General features: G+C 45.6%; 1 protein-coding gene across 1 annotated transcript in view; it reads right to left on the bottom strand.

The window, feature by feature from the left end:
* The window catches only part of LOC147032931 (uncharacterized), a 209944-nt gene that overhangs the window by 107992 nt on the left and 88284 nt on the right, over positions 1-13668 (bottom strand). The window contains exons 12-13 of the mRNA XM_085850977.1: positions 12056-12215; positions 4551-5045 (exon numbers count right to left, since the gene is read on the bottom strand). Coding sequence (XP_085707103.1) covers positions 4551-5045; positions 12056-12215 — 655 coding nt within the window. The remainder of the gene's footprint in view (positions 1-4550; positions 5046-12055; positions 12216-13668) is intronic.

The raw sequence follows: 13668 nt of genomic DNA, 5'->3' as shown, positions 1-13668 counted from the left end.
ATGATTCCACTCACCAGAAGAAGGCGACGAAAAGCAAAGCGCTCACCGGGAGAAGGAGACAAAAAGCAAACCACCCACCGCAAGAAAGGGAGAAAATGTACACCACCCACCAGGTGAAGGGAAAAAAAGCAAAACACCCACTTGGAGGATGGGACAAATAGCATTCCACCCACTGGTAGGAACGGACAAAAAGTAAACCACCCACTGGGAGAAGGGCACAAAAAGAAAACCACCCACTGGGAAAAGCAAACCACCCACCGGGAAGAGGGGATGAAGAGCAAACCACACACTGGGAGGAGGGGACAAAAAGAAAACTACCCACCGGGAGGAGGGAACAATAAGCAAACCACCCAGCGGGAGGAGGGGACAAAAACGCAAACCACCCACAGGAAGAAGGGGACGACAAGCAAACCATTTACTGGGAGGAGGGAACAAAAAGCAAACCACCCACGGAGAGGAGAGGAGAAAACGCAAACCACCCACCGGGAGGAGAGGAGAAAACGCAAACCACCCACCGGGAGGAGGGGCACAAAATGCAAACCACCCATCGGGAAGAGGGAATGAAGAGCAAACTACCCACCGGGAGGAGGGAACAATAAGCAAACCACCCAGCGGGAGGAGGGGACAAAAACGCAAACCACCCACAGAGAGGAGGGGACAAAATGCAAACCACCCATCGGGAAGAGGGGATGAAGAGCAAACTACCCACCGGGAGGAGGGAACAATAAGCAAACTACCCACCGGGAGGAGGGAACAATAAGCAAGCCACCCACCGGGAGGAGAGAAAAACGCAAACCACCCACCGGGAGGAGGGGACAAAAAGCAAACCATCCATAGGGAGGAGGGGACAAAAAGCAAACCACCCACTTGGAGGAGAGGACAAAAAGCAAACCACCCACCGGGAGGAGGACCACAAAAAGCAAACCACCCACAGAGAGGAGGGGACAAAAGGCAAACCACCCACAGGAAGAAGGGGACGACAAGCAAACCATTTACTGGGAGGAGGGAACAAAAAGCAAACCACCCACGGAGAGGAGAGGAGAAAACGCAAACTACCCACCGGGAGGAGAGGAGAAAACGCAAACCACCCACCGGGAGGAGGGGCACAAAATGCAAACCACCCATCGGGAAGAGGGAATGAAGAGCAAACTACCCACCGGGAGGAGGGAACAATAAGCAAACCACCCAGTGGGAGGAGGGGACAAAAACGCAAACCACCCACAGAGAGGAGGGGGACAAAATGCAAACCACCCATCGGGAAGAGGGGATGAAGAGCAAACTACCCACCGGGAGGAGGGAACAATAAGCAAGCCACCCACCGGGAGGAGAGGAGAAAACGCAAACCACCCACCGGGAAGAGGGGACAAAAAGCAAACTACCCACCGGGAGGAGGGAATAATAAGCAAGCCACCCACCGGGAGGAGAGCAAAACGCAAACCACCCACCGGGAGGAGGGAACGAAAAGCAAACCATCCACAGGGAGGAGGGGGACAAAATGCAAACCACCCATCGGGAAGAGGGGATGAAGAGCAAACTACCCACCGGGAGGAGGGAACAATAAGCAAGCCACCCACCGGGAAGAGGGGACAAAAAGCAAACTACCCACCGGGAGGAGGGAACAATAAGCAAGCCACCCACCGGGAGGAGAGCAAAACGCAAACCACCCACCGGGAGGAGGGAACGAAAAGCAAACCATCCACAGGGAGGAGAGGCCAAAAAGCAAACCACCCACTTGGAGGAGAGGACAAAAAGCAAACCACCCACCGGGAAGAGGACCACAAAAAGCAAACCACCCACAGAGAGGAGGGGACAAAAGGCAAACCACCCACAGGAAGAAGGGGATGACAAGCAAACCATCTACTGGGAGGAGGGAACAAAAAGCAAGCCACCCACCGGGAGGAGGGAACAATAAGCAAGCCACCCACTGGGAGGAGGGGACAAAATCGCAAACCACCCACAGAGAGGAGGGGACAAAAGGCAAACCACCCACAGGAAGAAGGGGATGAAAAGCAAAGCATCTACTGGGAGGAGGGAACAAAAAGCAAACCACCCACGGAGAGGAGAAAACGCAAACCACCCACCGGGAGGAGAGGACAAAAAGCAAACCATCCACAGGGAGGAGGGGACAAAAAACAAACCACCCACTTGGAGGAGAGGACAAAAAGCAAACCAACCACCAGGAGGAGGACCACAAAAAGCAAACCACCCACAGAGAGGAAAGGACAAAATGCAAACCACCCACCGGTAGGAGGGGAAAAAAACAAAGCACCCACTAAGAGGAAGGTGACATAAAGCAAACCACGTGTAGGGAGAAGGGATGAAAAGGAAAGTGCTCACTGGGAGGAGGGGACAAAAAATCAGCAAACAGGGGACAGAAAAATCTGATTTGGAAATCAGCAAACATTACTGCCATGCATAAAAAAGGTGCAAAAACAGATCACTGCAACTACAGGCCAATCAGCCTTCTCCCAATCATCAGCAAGGTGATGGAATCTATCATTGCTTCAGAAATTAAATCCTTCCTCTTCTCCAATGACTTGATTTCCGATCATCAATTTGGTTTCAGACCAGGTCACTCTACGCTGGATATGCTGCATCTGCTCTCCCAACAATGGATGGAGGTCCTCAATGCCAGACATGGAATCAGAGCCATCTCCCGAGACATATCGCGTGCTTTTGACACGGTCTGGCACCCTGCCCTGCTCACCAAACTCTCTTTCTATGGTATCTAAGGCCATCTCCACTCATGGCTTGCAGACTTCCTCTCCTGCTGCAGTCAATGTGTGGCCATAAATGGAGTTCTTTCATCCCCCCCCTCTTCCTGTCCAGGCTGGAGTTCCTCAAGGTAGCGTTCTGGGCCCTGTACTTTTTCTGGTTTTCATCAATAATCTCTCCGACTCTCTGGAAAATCCTCTTTATCTCTTTGCTGATGACTCCACCCTCTGCCTTACCATCGGTCATCCCTCAGAGTGGCAAGCAGCAGTTTCTTCGCTCACTGCAGATCTGGGTAAAATCACAAACTGGTCCAACACGTGGAACATGGCTTTCAATCCGGACAAATCTCACACTCTCACTATGTCTCTCCGAATGGACCGTTTACAAAACCCCCCCATCCACTTTCTCAACAATCCTCTTGACGAAGTCCTTTCTTTCAAGCTTCTGGGTCTCACTTTCTGCCATGATCTTTCCTGGAAGAGCCACATTTCCAACCTGGCCTCCAAAGCCAGTCGCCGACTGGGAATCCTCCATCATGCAAAGTCCTTCCTCGGCCCACCTGAGCTCCTGACCACATACAAAGTTTTCGTCTGCAGCCTGAGGGAGTACTGCTCTTTCCTCTGGGCTGGTGCTCCTGCCTCCCACCTTTCTCGGCTTCACGCTGTAGAAACCAAGGCATTTCGGATCATTGGTATCTCCCATGATGAGACTGAGTCTTTGGGTCTCTCACTCTCTCACCACAGGCAGGTCGGTGGTCTTTCTGTCTTCTACTGTCTCCTCTCTGGTCTCGTCCCCCTGCTCTGTCTGCAATTTGTCCCCACCATATTTCCGCAGTTCGCTCAAGGTCTGCCAACAACCCCCTTCTGGTTAAACTACCAAAATCACGAATCACTGCTCACCTTCACTCTTTCATGCCTCTTTTTTCCACCTTTGGAATAAACTTCCTCACTCTGTTCAATCCCATCCTTCCCTCCAAGCCTTCAAAACAGCTGTTCACCACCACCTCTTATCATCTCCCATCCAGATTCTCGATCTTTTCTACCCCCGTTAATCCACCCCAAACCTCCCTCCTTCAAATTCCCTGCTTTCTTTCCTGAAAGTCCCTGTAATGTCCATCTTGTATCTCCATGTTCCCCGCCCCATGCCACTCCCTTCCACAGATCTCGTAATGTCTCTTTTCCCCACTGTTTTGTCCTTCCCACTCCTACCCCTCCTTTCTCATGCCCCCTATGCTGTGCATTGTGTGTTAGCTCTTATATGAGCCTTGACAATGTATACAAAAAAAAAGCAAACTACCCACAGGGAAGAGAAGACAAAGCGCAAACTACCCACCTGGAGGAGGGGACGCAAAGCAAAACCACCCACAGGGAGGAGGTGACAAAAAGCAAACCACCCACCTGGAGGAGGGGGATATTACGTATGCAATCGGATTAAGTGGAGCTCGACAAAATCATGACAGTCACGGGAAATGGCGGACCAGGAACTAATTTATTCCCCCAGTGCATATCAATATGCAAGGCTGTAAATACACCACATTTCCTCCCTTCTCGATCTAATCCCACACGAACAAGTCATCACACATGACAATAAATGACCATTTTACTCATTTGATGAACTCTAGAAAATAGCATAATCAAAGACATTACAAGAGCATCATAACAAGAGAACACTGCAATCCATCACTGACAGCAGGCAACTGAAATGTACCATCCAGTGGATTGAGCACAGGGGTGAAACATACCCTGGCTCGAGATTATGATGGGATTATTGTGCCCCATAACTGAATACCTTCACAGATCCATCTCTCTAAGACTTTTTGGTGTCTCTGCGGATACCGCCTTGTCTCCAGAGCTATCTCGGTTGGTTGATATGGAGCATCTGTTGATGCCGGTACAGCATCGGTCTCAGCGGGAACCGCTTCTGCTGGTGCAGGTATCCTCTCAGTTGACTCCGACCCCTCTAACTCCATCCTTACAGGAGGGTCTGCTGATTGGAAAGATTGAGCTTCACAACTCAGCTTGGTATCCTGCATTTGGTCCACATGCTGTTTCCAAATGCAGGGTCCAACTGCAACACCATCATTAAAGGGACCCTGTCTCGACCTCACAGCACCAGTCACCCACTTGTGGTTGTGACGGAAGTCACGCACAAGAACAGGCTCTCCGACCAGAAATTCACACTTGTTACCTTTACCTCCACCAAGGGCGTGTTGAAAATGTCTATCGTTGACTCTTTTTCTGATATCAGGTTTAACTACATCCAATGTAGTATGCAGTGGTCTGCCAAGAAACAACTTTGCAGGACTCTCTGGTTGTTGCATGAGGAGTGTTCTGGTAGGATATCAGGAAAAGAACTAACTTTGCATCCTGGTGCCATCCTCTTCCCTTGCAGTTTGGAAAGCCTGTTTGAAACTTTGGACAAAACGTTCAGCCAGCCTGTTTGTGGTTGGATGGTAAGGAGCAGACCGAATGTGTTTAATTCCATTTTGTTTCATGAAGAGGTTATATTAATCTGATGGAAACTGAGGACCATTATCACATACTAGCTGTTCAGATATGCCATTCCTGGCAAAAATCTCACACAGTTTGGTGATGGTCTGTTGTGATGTAGTTGACTTCATGACATAAATTTCTGGCCATTTGGAATGTGTATCAACCACCACCAGAAACAGTCTCAAGAAACGGCCGAGCATAATCCACGTGTATCCTCTCCCATGGGGTTGAAGGCCACTCCCATGGATGCAAAGGTGACACCTGCGGCATGTTCTGATGTAGCTGACACCCATCACAGCACTTAGCTATATGTTCGATGTCCTTATCAATTGAGGGCCACCATACGTAGCTACATGCGAATGCTTTCATCTTTACTACCTCAATGTGTCCTTCATGTGGCTGTCCGAGCACACGATTGCGCAAAGATTGGGGTACAATTACGCGTGTGTCCCACAACAGCCAACCATAATAGGCTGACAGGTCATTCTTCCGGTTGTAGTAAGGTTGAATCTGTTTCACTTCTGGAGACCAACCTTGAGTGACAGACTCGTAACACTCCTCATGCCAGAAATAACAAGTATCAGGTTGGTGTTTCCTTCCATATCGGAAACAAGACCCCTGTAATTTCCATCACTCTGGGCACCAGATGACCTGGAAGGCATGGCCCAAAGCATGGTAGTCATCTTGTACACCTTGGACATTCTCTTATTCCATAACTCCACAGTCTTTTGCAACAGTTTCCATGGTATTCACAAGTTCAACAGTTCTCTGGAAACGAAGCTCACTTTCTGACAACAGGCGCTTCTGAATACTCTCACTTGTCAATCCACAGACAAGCTTGTCTCGTAATGTGTCATTTAGATTGTCACCAAAGTCACAGTGCTGAGACAACCTTTTCAACTCGGTGACAAAATCACAGATCGATTCTCCGTCATGCTGATCATGTTTGTGGAATTGAAATCGCCATGCAATTATGCTGGGTTTTGGGCATAAATCATCCTGGAGAATTTTCACCAATTCCCCATAAGCCTTTGTGCATGGTTTGTCTGGTGCAGTGAGATTACGAAGTAGCCCGTACATTTTGATGCCAACGATGCGAAGAAATGCTGGCACCTCTCTTTTACCAGTAATGCCATCCACCAGAAAATACTGCTCCAGCCTCTCCGAATATGTTAGCCAGCCTTCCTGCCCTTTATCAAATGGCTCGATCCCACCGATACAGCCTGCCATATCTTCGTAACACAACGCAAATGGCCCTCAGTCACAGTCTGAGTTTCACGGCCTTCGGTGCTCCAGCCCCCCACGTTGTCTTGCTGTTGCAGCAAATCTCAATGGGCCTTGGGCTTGCACAGCAGCTTAGCGATGTGTTCAAATAACTTTACTACAGCAAAGAAATCCCATCCTCATCACCAGTTTATTATGTATGCAATAGGTTTAAATGGAGTTCGACAAAATCACAAACATGGAAAATGGCGGGCCAGGAACTACTTTATTCCACACTGTATAACAATATGCAAGGCTGTAAATACACCACAGGGGAGAAAAAGCAAACCACCCACACTGGGAGGAGCGGACAAAGAAATTATGCCCACCCAGAGGAGGTAATAAAAAGCAAACTCTGACCCTGAAAGGAGGGGATGATTTGCAAACTATCCCCATCCGTAGAAGGGATAAAAAGTAAACTATGCCCACTGGGAAAAGGGAACAAAAAAATCTCCGACCACTGAGAGGAAGGGATTAATATTGTTACGGATCCAGGGTGGCGGGATTCTCACCCGACTCTTGGCGTCACCCTCACCACCGCCGTCTCTGGGGTTTATAACGCCAGCTGGCTCGGCACAGGCCTCGGGTCACGCGTCTTCAATCGCGATACCAACGTAATCCTGGACCTTACCAGTTGGGGAAATAGACCCTGGTTACAGACTGGTTTTGTCAGATGCCGAGCGTTTTCTGCCAGTCTGTAACCATTTTGGTTTTATATACCAATCGAACGCATCGTTCCTTGAGACCTTGACGTGACATGAATGAATCCATAGCGGCAACTTCATATGAATCAACCAGATTTATTGGGGAACATCGGGGAACACAACACAAGCAAAACATTCACGACAATGTTTTAACTAATCTATAACCCATTCTTAACTAGGGAACTACGGATTACGGGTTTTGAGGAGGTCCCTACCTAGATATACCTTAAAGAACATGCAGACAAGACAGACAGACAGCATGCAGACAAGACAGAGTACTTGGTGATGTTTCATGGACGAGAGGAAAGTGTCAAAAGCACGAATGTCGCTCGTAACAAGCCGATGTCCATGGATTCTAGCCCCAAGCTCGAACACGCAGCATGGCGAAATGGAGGCATCGTACTCTTGCTCACGGCAGAGCCCGCGCACGCAGCCTTGGCGCGTTCAGACCCCGCGAGGTCGACTGCACCAGACCGTCAGATCGACGATGGGTTTCAGTTGATTTCTCTCAAGGTCCAGCATACAAGTCCAGGCCTGGCCTGTTCACCAGACAAAGCCACATCGGGGTGCCAGGCTCCGCAGGCTGAGTCCATGGAATTCCAAAGCGTCGTCGAGCCATGAGGTGAGTCGGGACAGTCAGAGGCTCCATCGTTAGATGCAGGTTGAACCTGTCGATCACCTCCTCTCGAGGCCGACTCTAGACTCACACAGCAGCCAGGTCCTCTCAGTTCTTTTCCACCTTTTCCTTTCCTTCTCACCTCGAAGCCCGAGCACGCCTCAAAACCGATCGTTCAACTCCGTCCTCTCAGTTTCTTCCCCAAAATGAACTACTCCAAGAGGTCTCCGTTCACTGCCCACCGGCTCCTCCCCTTTACAAAGCCTACAAACTCCTCCCCTTAGTTTCACTTCCTCCAAACTGAACTACTCCAAGAGGTCTCCGTTCGCTGCCCACCGGCTCCTCCCCTTTTGAAGCCGACAAACTACTCCCCCCAGCTCCATCTCCCTCTCCAGGCCATTCCCCCTCAGCTGACTGGGCGGGGCCTCGTCCGGAGAGGGGAAGGAAGAAGAAGAAGCCCCCGGTACACCACCAATGTACGAACAATTAGCATGCATCCTACACCTCCCGACACACATGTAACATCAAATTACTGAACAACCTGGCTAAACATGCATTTAATGGGGGATCTGAGCTAATCCTATATTTAGTAGCATACGGAGGGCCATTTCCTTAACACTAACAATATGCAAGGCTGTAAATACACCACAGGGGACAAAAAGCAAACCACCCACACTGGGAGGAGCGGACAAAGAAATTATGCCCACCAAGAGGAGGCGATAAAAAGCAAACTCCGACCATGAAAGGAGGGGATTATTTGCAAACTATCCCCATCTGTAGAAGTGGATAAAAAGTAAACTATGCCCACTGGGAAAAGGGAACAAAAAATCTCCGACCACTGAGAGGAGGGGATTAATATCAAACTCCAATGAGCAGGTGAGGAGAGGAGAAAAAGCTGACTACGCCCACCTGGAGGAGGGGATAGAATGGGATCGGATCCTTTTCTGAATGAATTAGGATGTGGAGGAATGCACTATGGTTCTACCCCTGAGGATTGCTTTCAGTGCATTATGACTTACCAATAACAGATGCGAATGTGGCTGAAGTTAATACATCGGTGAACAGCCAAGGATGAGCTCAGTCATCAATGAAATGTGAGAACAGGAATCTCTGATAGCAGTCCCATGCAAGGAAATATTTGGATCAGTCTCATATTATCAAGGATATCCAGAGTTTATTCTCAACCCTTCTGATCATTACTGACTCTTCCACCTGAAAGGGTGATAGTTTCCAAGTGGAGCAGCTGCAAATTACCCTTTAGAACTTTAGAATTTACTCTTTAGAACTTTAGAATTTACCCTTTAGAGTTTAGAATTTATCCTTTAGCATTACCATACTCTTTGGAACTTTAGAATTACCCTTTAGAAGCCATTAGAGGTTAGAATGTTAGCACTTTATCCTTTAGAATTACTCGTTTAGAGCTTCAGAATTTACACTTTAGAATTACCCTTTGGAAGCCTTTAGAGTTTAGAACCTTTGAATTTATCCTTTAGAATTACTCTTTAGAAGCCTTCAGAGTTTAGAATTTATAATTTAACCTTTAGAACGCTTTTGCATTTACCATTTAGAATCCTTTTTCTCAAGCAGCCATTTTACTGCAGAGGTAATACAGGTCCTTGCGATTATTATCCTCAATTGGACCGAGTCCGAAGCGGGGGCTCATGGATTTGGTCTCGATTTTCGTGTCAGTGCGTGCATGTGCAACCATATTTTGGACATGTATAGACCGATTTTATTTGTACTTGGCACAAAGAAAACATATGATGGTATACTTATGCACCTCATTTTGTTTCATGATGCAATCAAAGATGACTGACTGGCAGCCATTTAGGTTGTAAAAAAATCCCCGATGTTGAACACGTCCTGTTTCTTGGACATGCATTTACCAATCTTGTTCAAACTTGGCAAACAGATAAGGAATGATGGCTTACATAAGCACGACTTTTTTTTCAACATCAGATCCAAGATGGCTGAATGACGGCCATTTTGTTACTTAAATGAGTCCCCAACCATTTCTCAAGCATGCATGGTCTGATTTTGTTCAAACTTTGGAAAAGCACAGTACATGATGGCATACACCTGAATCTCACTTTATTTTGTGATCTGATGAAAGATGGCCAACTGGTAGACTGGTGGTCATTTTAATTGTAAAAAAAAACCCTGTTATCGAACACATCCTCAACCATTTCTCAGACATGCATTTACCGATCTTGTTCAAACTTAGCAAACAGATAAAGAATGATGGCTGACATATGCACGTCATTTCATTTCGAGATCAGATGCAAGATGGCCAACTGGTGGCCATTTTGTTACTTAAATGTGCCCCAGCCATTTCTCAGACATATAGTACGTGGTCCGACTTTGTTCAAACTTAGCACAAGCACAATACATGATATCAAACACGTGCTCCTCACTTTATTTTGCGATCTGATCAAATATGGCCGACTGGCATCCATTTTAGTTGTACATAAACATGGGCTAGCCATTCAACTCTGTCCAGCAAATTACAGAAACAATTGGGGCTATGACATTATATGTATTTTTACTTGTTTCAGACTGTTTTTTCGTAAAATTGCGAGTTGAGCAGATGACTGACAGGTTTCTGTGAAGGCGGTGAAAGCATGATAGGGTAGCAGAACGCATTACATATTCCGCTGTTTCAATGTGGGAATGTCCGTTTGTTTTTATGAGCGGGAGTGAGAGTAAAGATGGGCCAACTTTGGAAGGGGAAGGGTGAGGCTTGGAGAGGGGTGGGGGTTGAGGACTTTTGGTGTGGGTGGGTGGGAAGAGGGGCAGGAGTTTGGAGGCTTAAGTATGGAGAGGGGATTGATGCCTTCAGGTTGGTAGGGGAAGGGTTAGGACTTCGGGTTTTGGGGGTGTGGGGTAGAGCAAAGATGGGACAGATTTAGTATGGGGAGGCTGGGAGGCTAGGGAGGCTGAAGCCTTTTGTTGAGCAGAGAGAGTGTGTGTGTGTGTGTGTGTGTGTGTGTGTGTGTGTGTGTGTGTGTGTGTGTGTGTGTGTGTGTGTGTGTGTGTGTGTGTGTGTGCATGCGTGCGTGAGTGAGTGCCAATGTAGGGGGGTGATGCAATCACCCTATGGGTAATGTGCAAGTGTATCAGAAATAACGAAAGTGGGAAAGTGCCTGAAGGTAAAATGTGACAAGAATAGATCTTGGAAAGTATAGAAAATCAACCACAAAACCAGTCATCATTGAAGAAACCTAAAGAAGATAAAACAACTTCCCTGATAATTTGAAAGAGACTCCAGGAAATGTCATGAAAACATCACAACTTTGTCCTCAAATTGTAAAGCTAAAAAAATAACCCCTGGAATGGCCTCGTTCCACCTTCTGATACCTCAATAAATTACAATAACAAGCAGGTTATTGTGTGTAATAAAGGAGGACCTCAAGGCTAAAATTGGTTTGGAATTCTTTCAGGATTCTGAGAGATTTATCTCATCATATTCCAAGCTTTTCCTGAGAATCCTTAAAGAATTACTCAACCACACTGTGCTTTGAGATACTTCTTTATCAAACATATATGTCTTGAACTACTTAATTCTTTATCAAACAGCTGAGCTTCAAGCTACATCAAGTCTCTAACATGACCATTATTCTCAAACTTTTGGGAAGAGTATGGTGGAGGGTTGTGGTAGCGAAAGTGAAAATGAATAAAGTTTTCATATCAGAAACCGAAAACAACTGCGAAGTGAGTTGCAAGTTGTGTTGTTGCAAAAAAAAAAAAAATCACAAACACATGGAAAACATGATTATTGTAGTTATTATTATTTCATAGCCCTGCATTCTGCAACAAACTTTCCTCAACAGATCTACTTACTTGGCAATAGTATTATATTGTTCAAGGAAGACTAAATCATGAACATAGATCATGAAATGCAATTGTGCAAAAAAAAATTATCACCTTGAAACAGCCTCAACATATTCGTAAAAATTGTCGTTCAAATACATTTGATTAATGACTCAACTACTCCTATCTACTCCCCTTTTTTTTCGTCCCTCTCCATCTCGGTGATGTCTTTTCTTTCTTCATTTTGGCAATATCCTCCTCCTATAGTTTACTTTTAATGCATCTCCTAGCATTATAAAGTCAATCACGTCTTCCTTTCCAATGTTCAGCTGACTTCCCTCCTCATTACATTTCTCACTCAGACCATCTAATAATATATATTATTAATATGTTCATTCTCAACCACAATGGCAGCAGAAGTGTCTAATTTTACACTTTCAAACATTGTCACACACTTGAACATAAGGAGCAAAAACAATGCGATCACTATTCCGAGCAGCGTCCAAAGTGCAGCCTCAGCATGCGTTTCATCGAGTGCAATACCCAGGAAGTAGTACTTCTCCCATGGAGCTGGCAAAGTTGGCTCTGGTGTTGTTGGTGCCACTGTTGTCGGTGCTGTGAGAAACATATATGAGGGTTGTTCAGCAATTCTGTGGCTTATTAACATCGAATTATAAAAATAAAACAAGGATGATTGTTCATTTTGAGGGTAAATCTTCAAGTACATGGACTGCAATTATAAATTTAGAATTTTTTAGACAATAGAAAAGTTGAGATTAAACTGAAAGTAGTTAGAGCATCCACTCTGAGTCTGGAGGTCAGCAGATCGAACCCCAGATGAGTCATACCTAAATGATAAAAAACGGTACATGTTGCTTCCTTGCTTGATGCTCAGCATTCAAAGGAGAGAGGATTTTAAAAAATCCCTATCGGTTGGCATCCATGAAAAGGATGAAATTCCTTTGATTTCCCCACTGTGTGTGGAGAGAAAAGCAACGTCATAAAGATGACGTCGCTGGTACCAAGAGTACTCTGGGAAAGAATGTCACTTCCCCCAATCTGAGAGGCTGTGTTTGTGTGAAAGTCAAGTGTGGTGTTGTCTCATGTATCTGTCTGCATGTGTTTACGATTTGTGTCACAGCTCCTCCACGAGCCTTAGGAGAGCCTGAAAAAAAAAATATATATATATATATATATATATATATATATATATATATATATATATATATACATGTAAAACAATAAACTCTCAACGACTGATGATAATTGGATGTGAAAATTATCTTCAACTTCACCTGAATTTTTTTTTAAGTCAAAAAGGGAGAACGAAGCACAAATTCAATTTGAAGTTGAAACAATCAAAATGCATCAACAGGGTACAGATATGTTCCTGACTCAATTATGTGGATTAGTTATCTGTCAAGCGATTAACAATCATTTCAAAATTTGATATTTTTTTTGAATTGGTCAAATTAATTGCAATGTTGTACAATCCAGACAGTTGTAAGACAATTGTTATTTCTCTGGTTGTTGTGATTTCCACGAACATGTTGGCATTTGATATCACGCTCATTTCGTATTGGCGATTTTGAAAGTAGCAAGAAAAGAGAAATTTTGTGATGTACAAAGCATGATATTTTAAGAAGTAGAGTTGAATTCGGTAAATATATTCATTCAAATGTGTACAAAAAGGTGCTAATTAACTCCTATGATAGAGCAGGTTGTAGATTTCTCCTCAATTACCACACTGACTGTGCAGAGAAAAGCAACGTCATATAGATGGTGTTCCTAGTTCCCAGAGTGCCCTGGGATGTTATGTCATTTCTCCCTGGGACATCGACTGTGGTCTGAAGTGAAGTCTGGTGTCACCTAATGTTTGCGTGTCACAACTCCTGCATGAAACTTAAAATATGTGAAACAATGACATTGTAATTTTGCATTAAATAAACGATGTTTGCCAATTACCGTATATCTCAATATGGTGTTATAGTCTGTGTCGGAGTGGCGACCCATCCAGGATTGTTCCCAATGGCCAAGGAGACTACTTAAGCAACACCAACGTCCTTCA

The sequence above is a fragment of the Eptatretus burgeri genome, chromosome 2, assembly GCF_056783735.1.
Source record: "Eptatretus burgeri isolate ZD-2024b chromosome 2, Ebu_testis_v1, whole genome shotgun sequence".
Classification (NCBI taxonomy): domain Eukaryota; kingdom Metazoa; phylum Chordata; class Myxini; order Myxiniformes; family Myxinidae; genus Eptatretus; species Eptatretus burgeri.
Note: the sequence above shows the minus strand (reverse complement) of the source record. Positions and strands in the feature narration are given on the sequence as shown.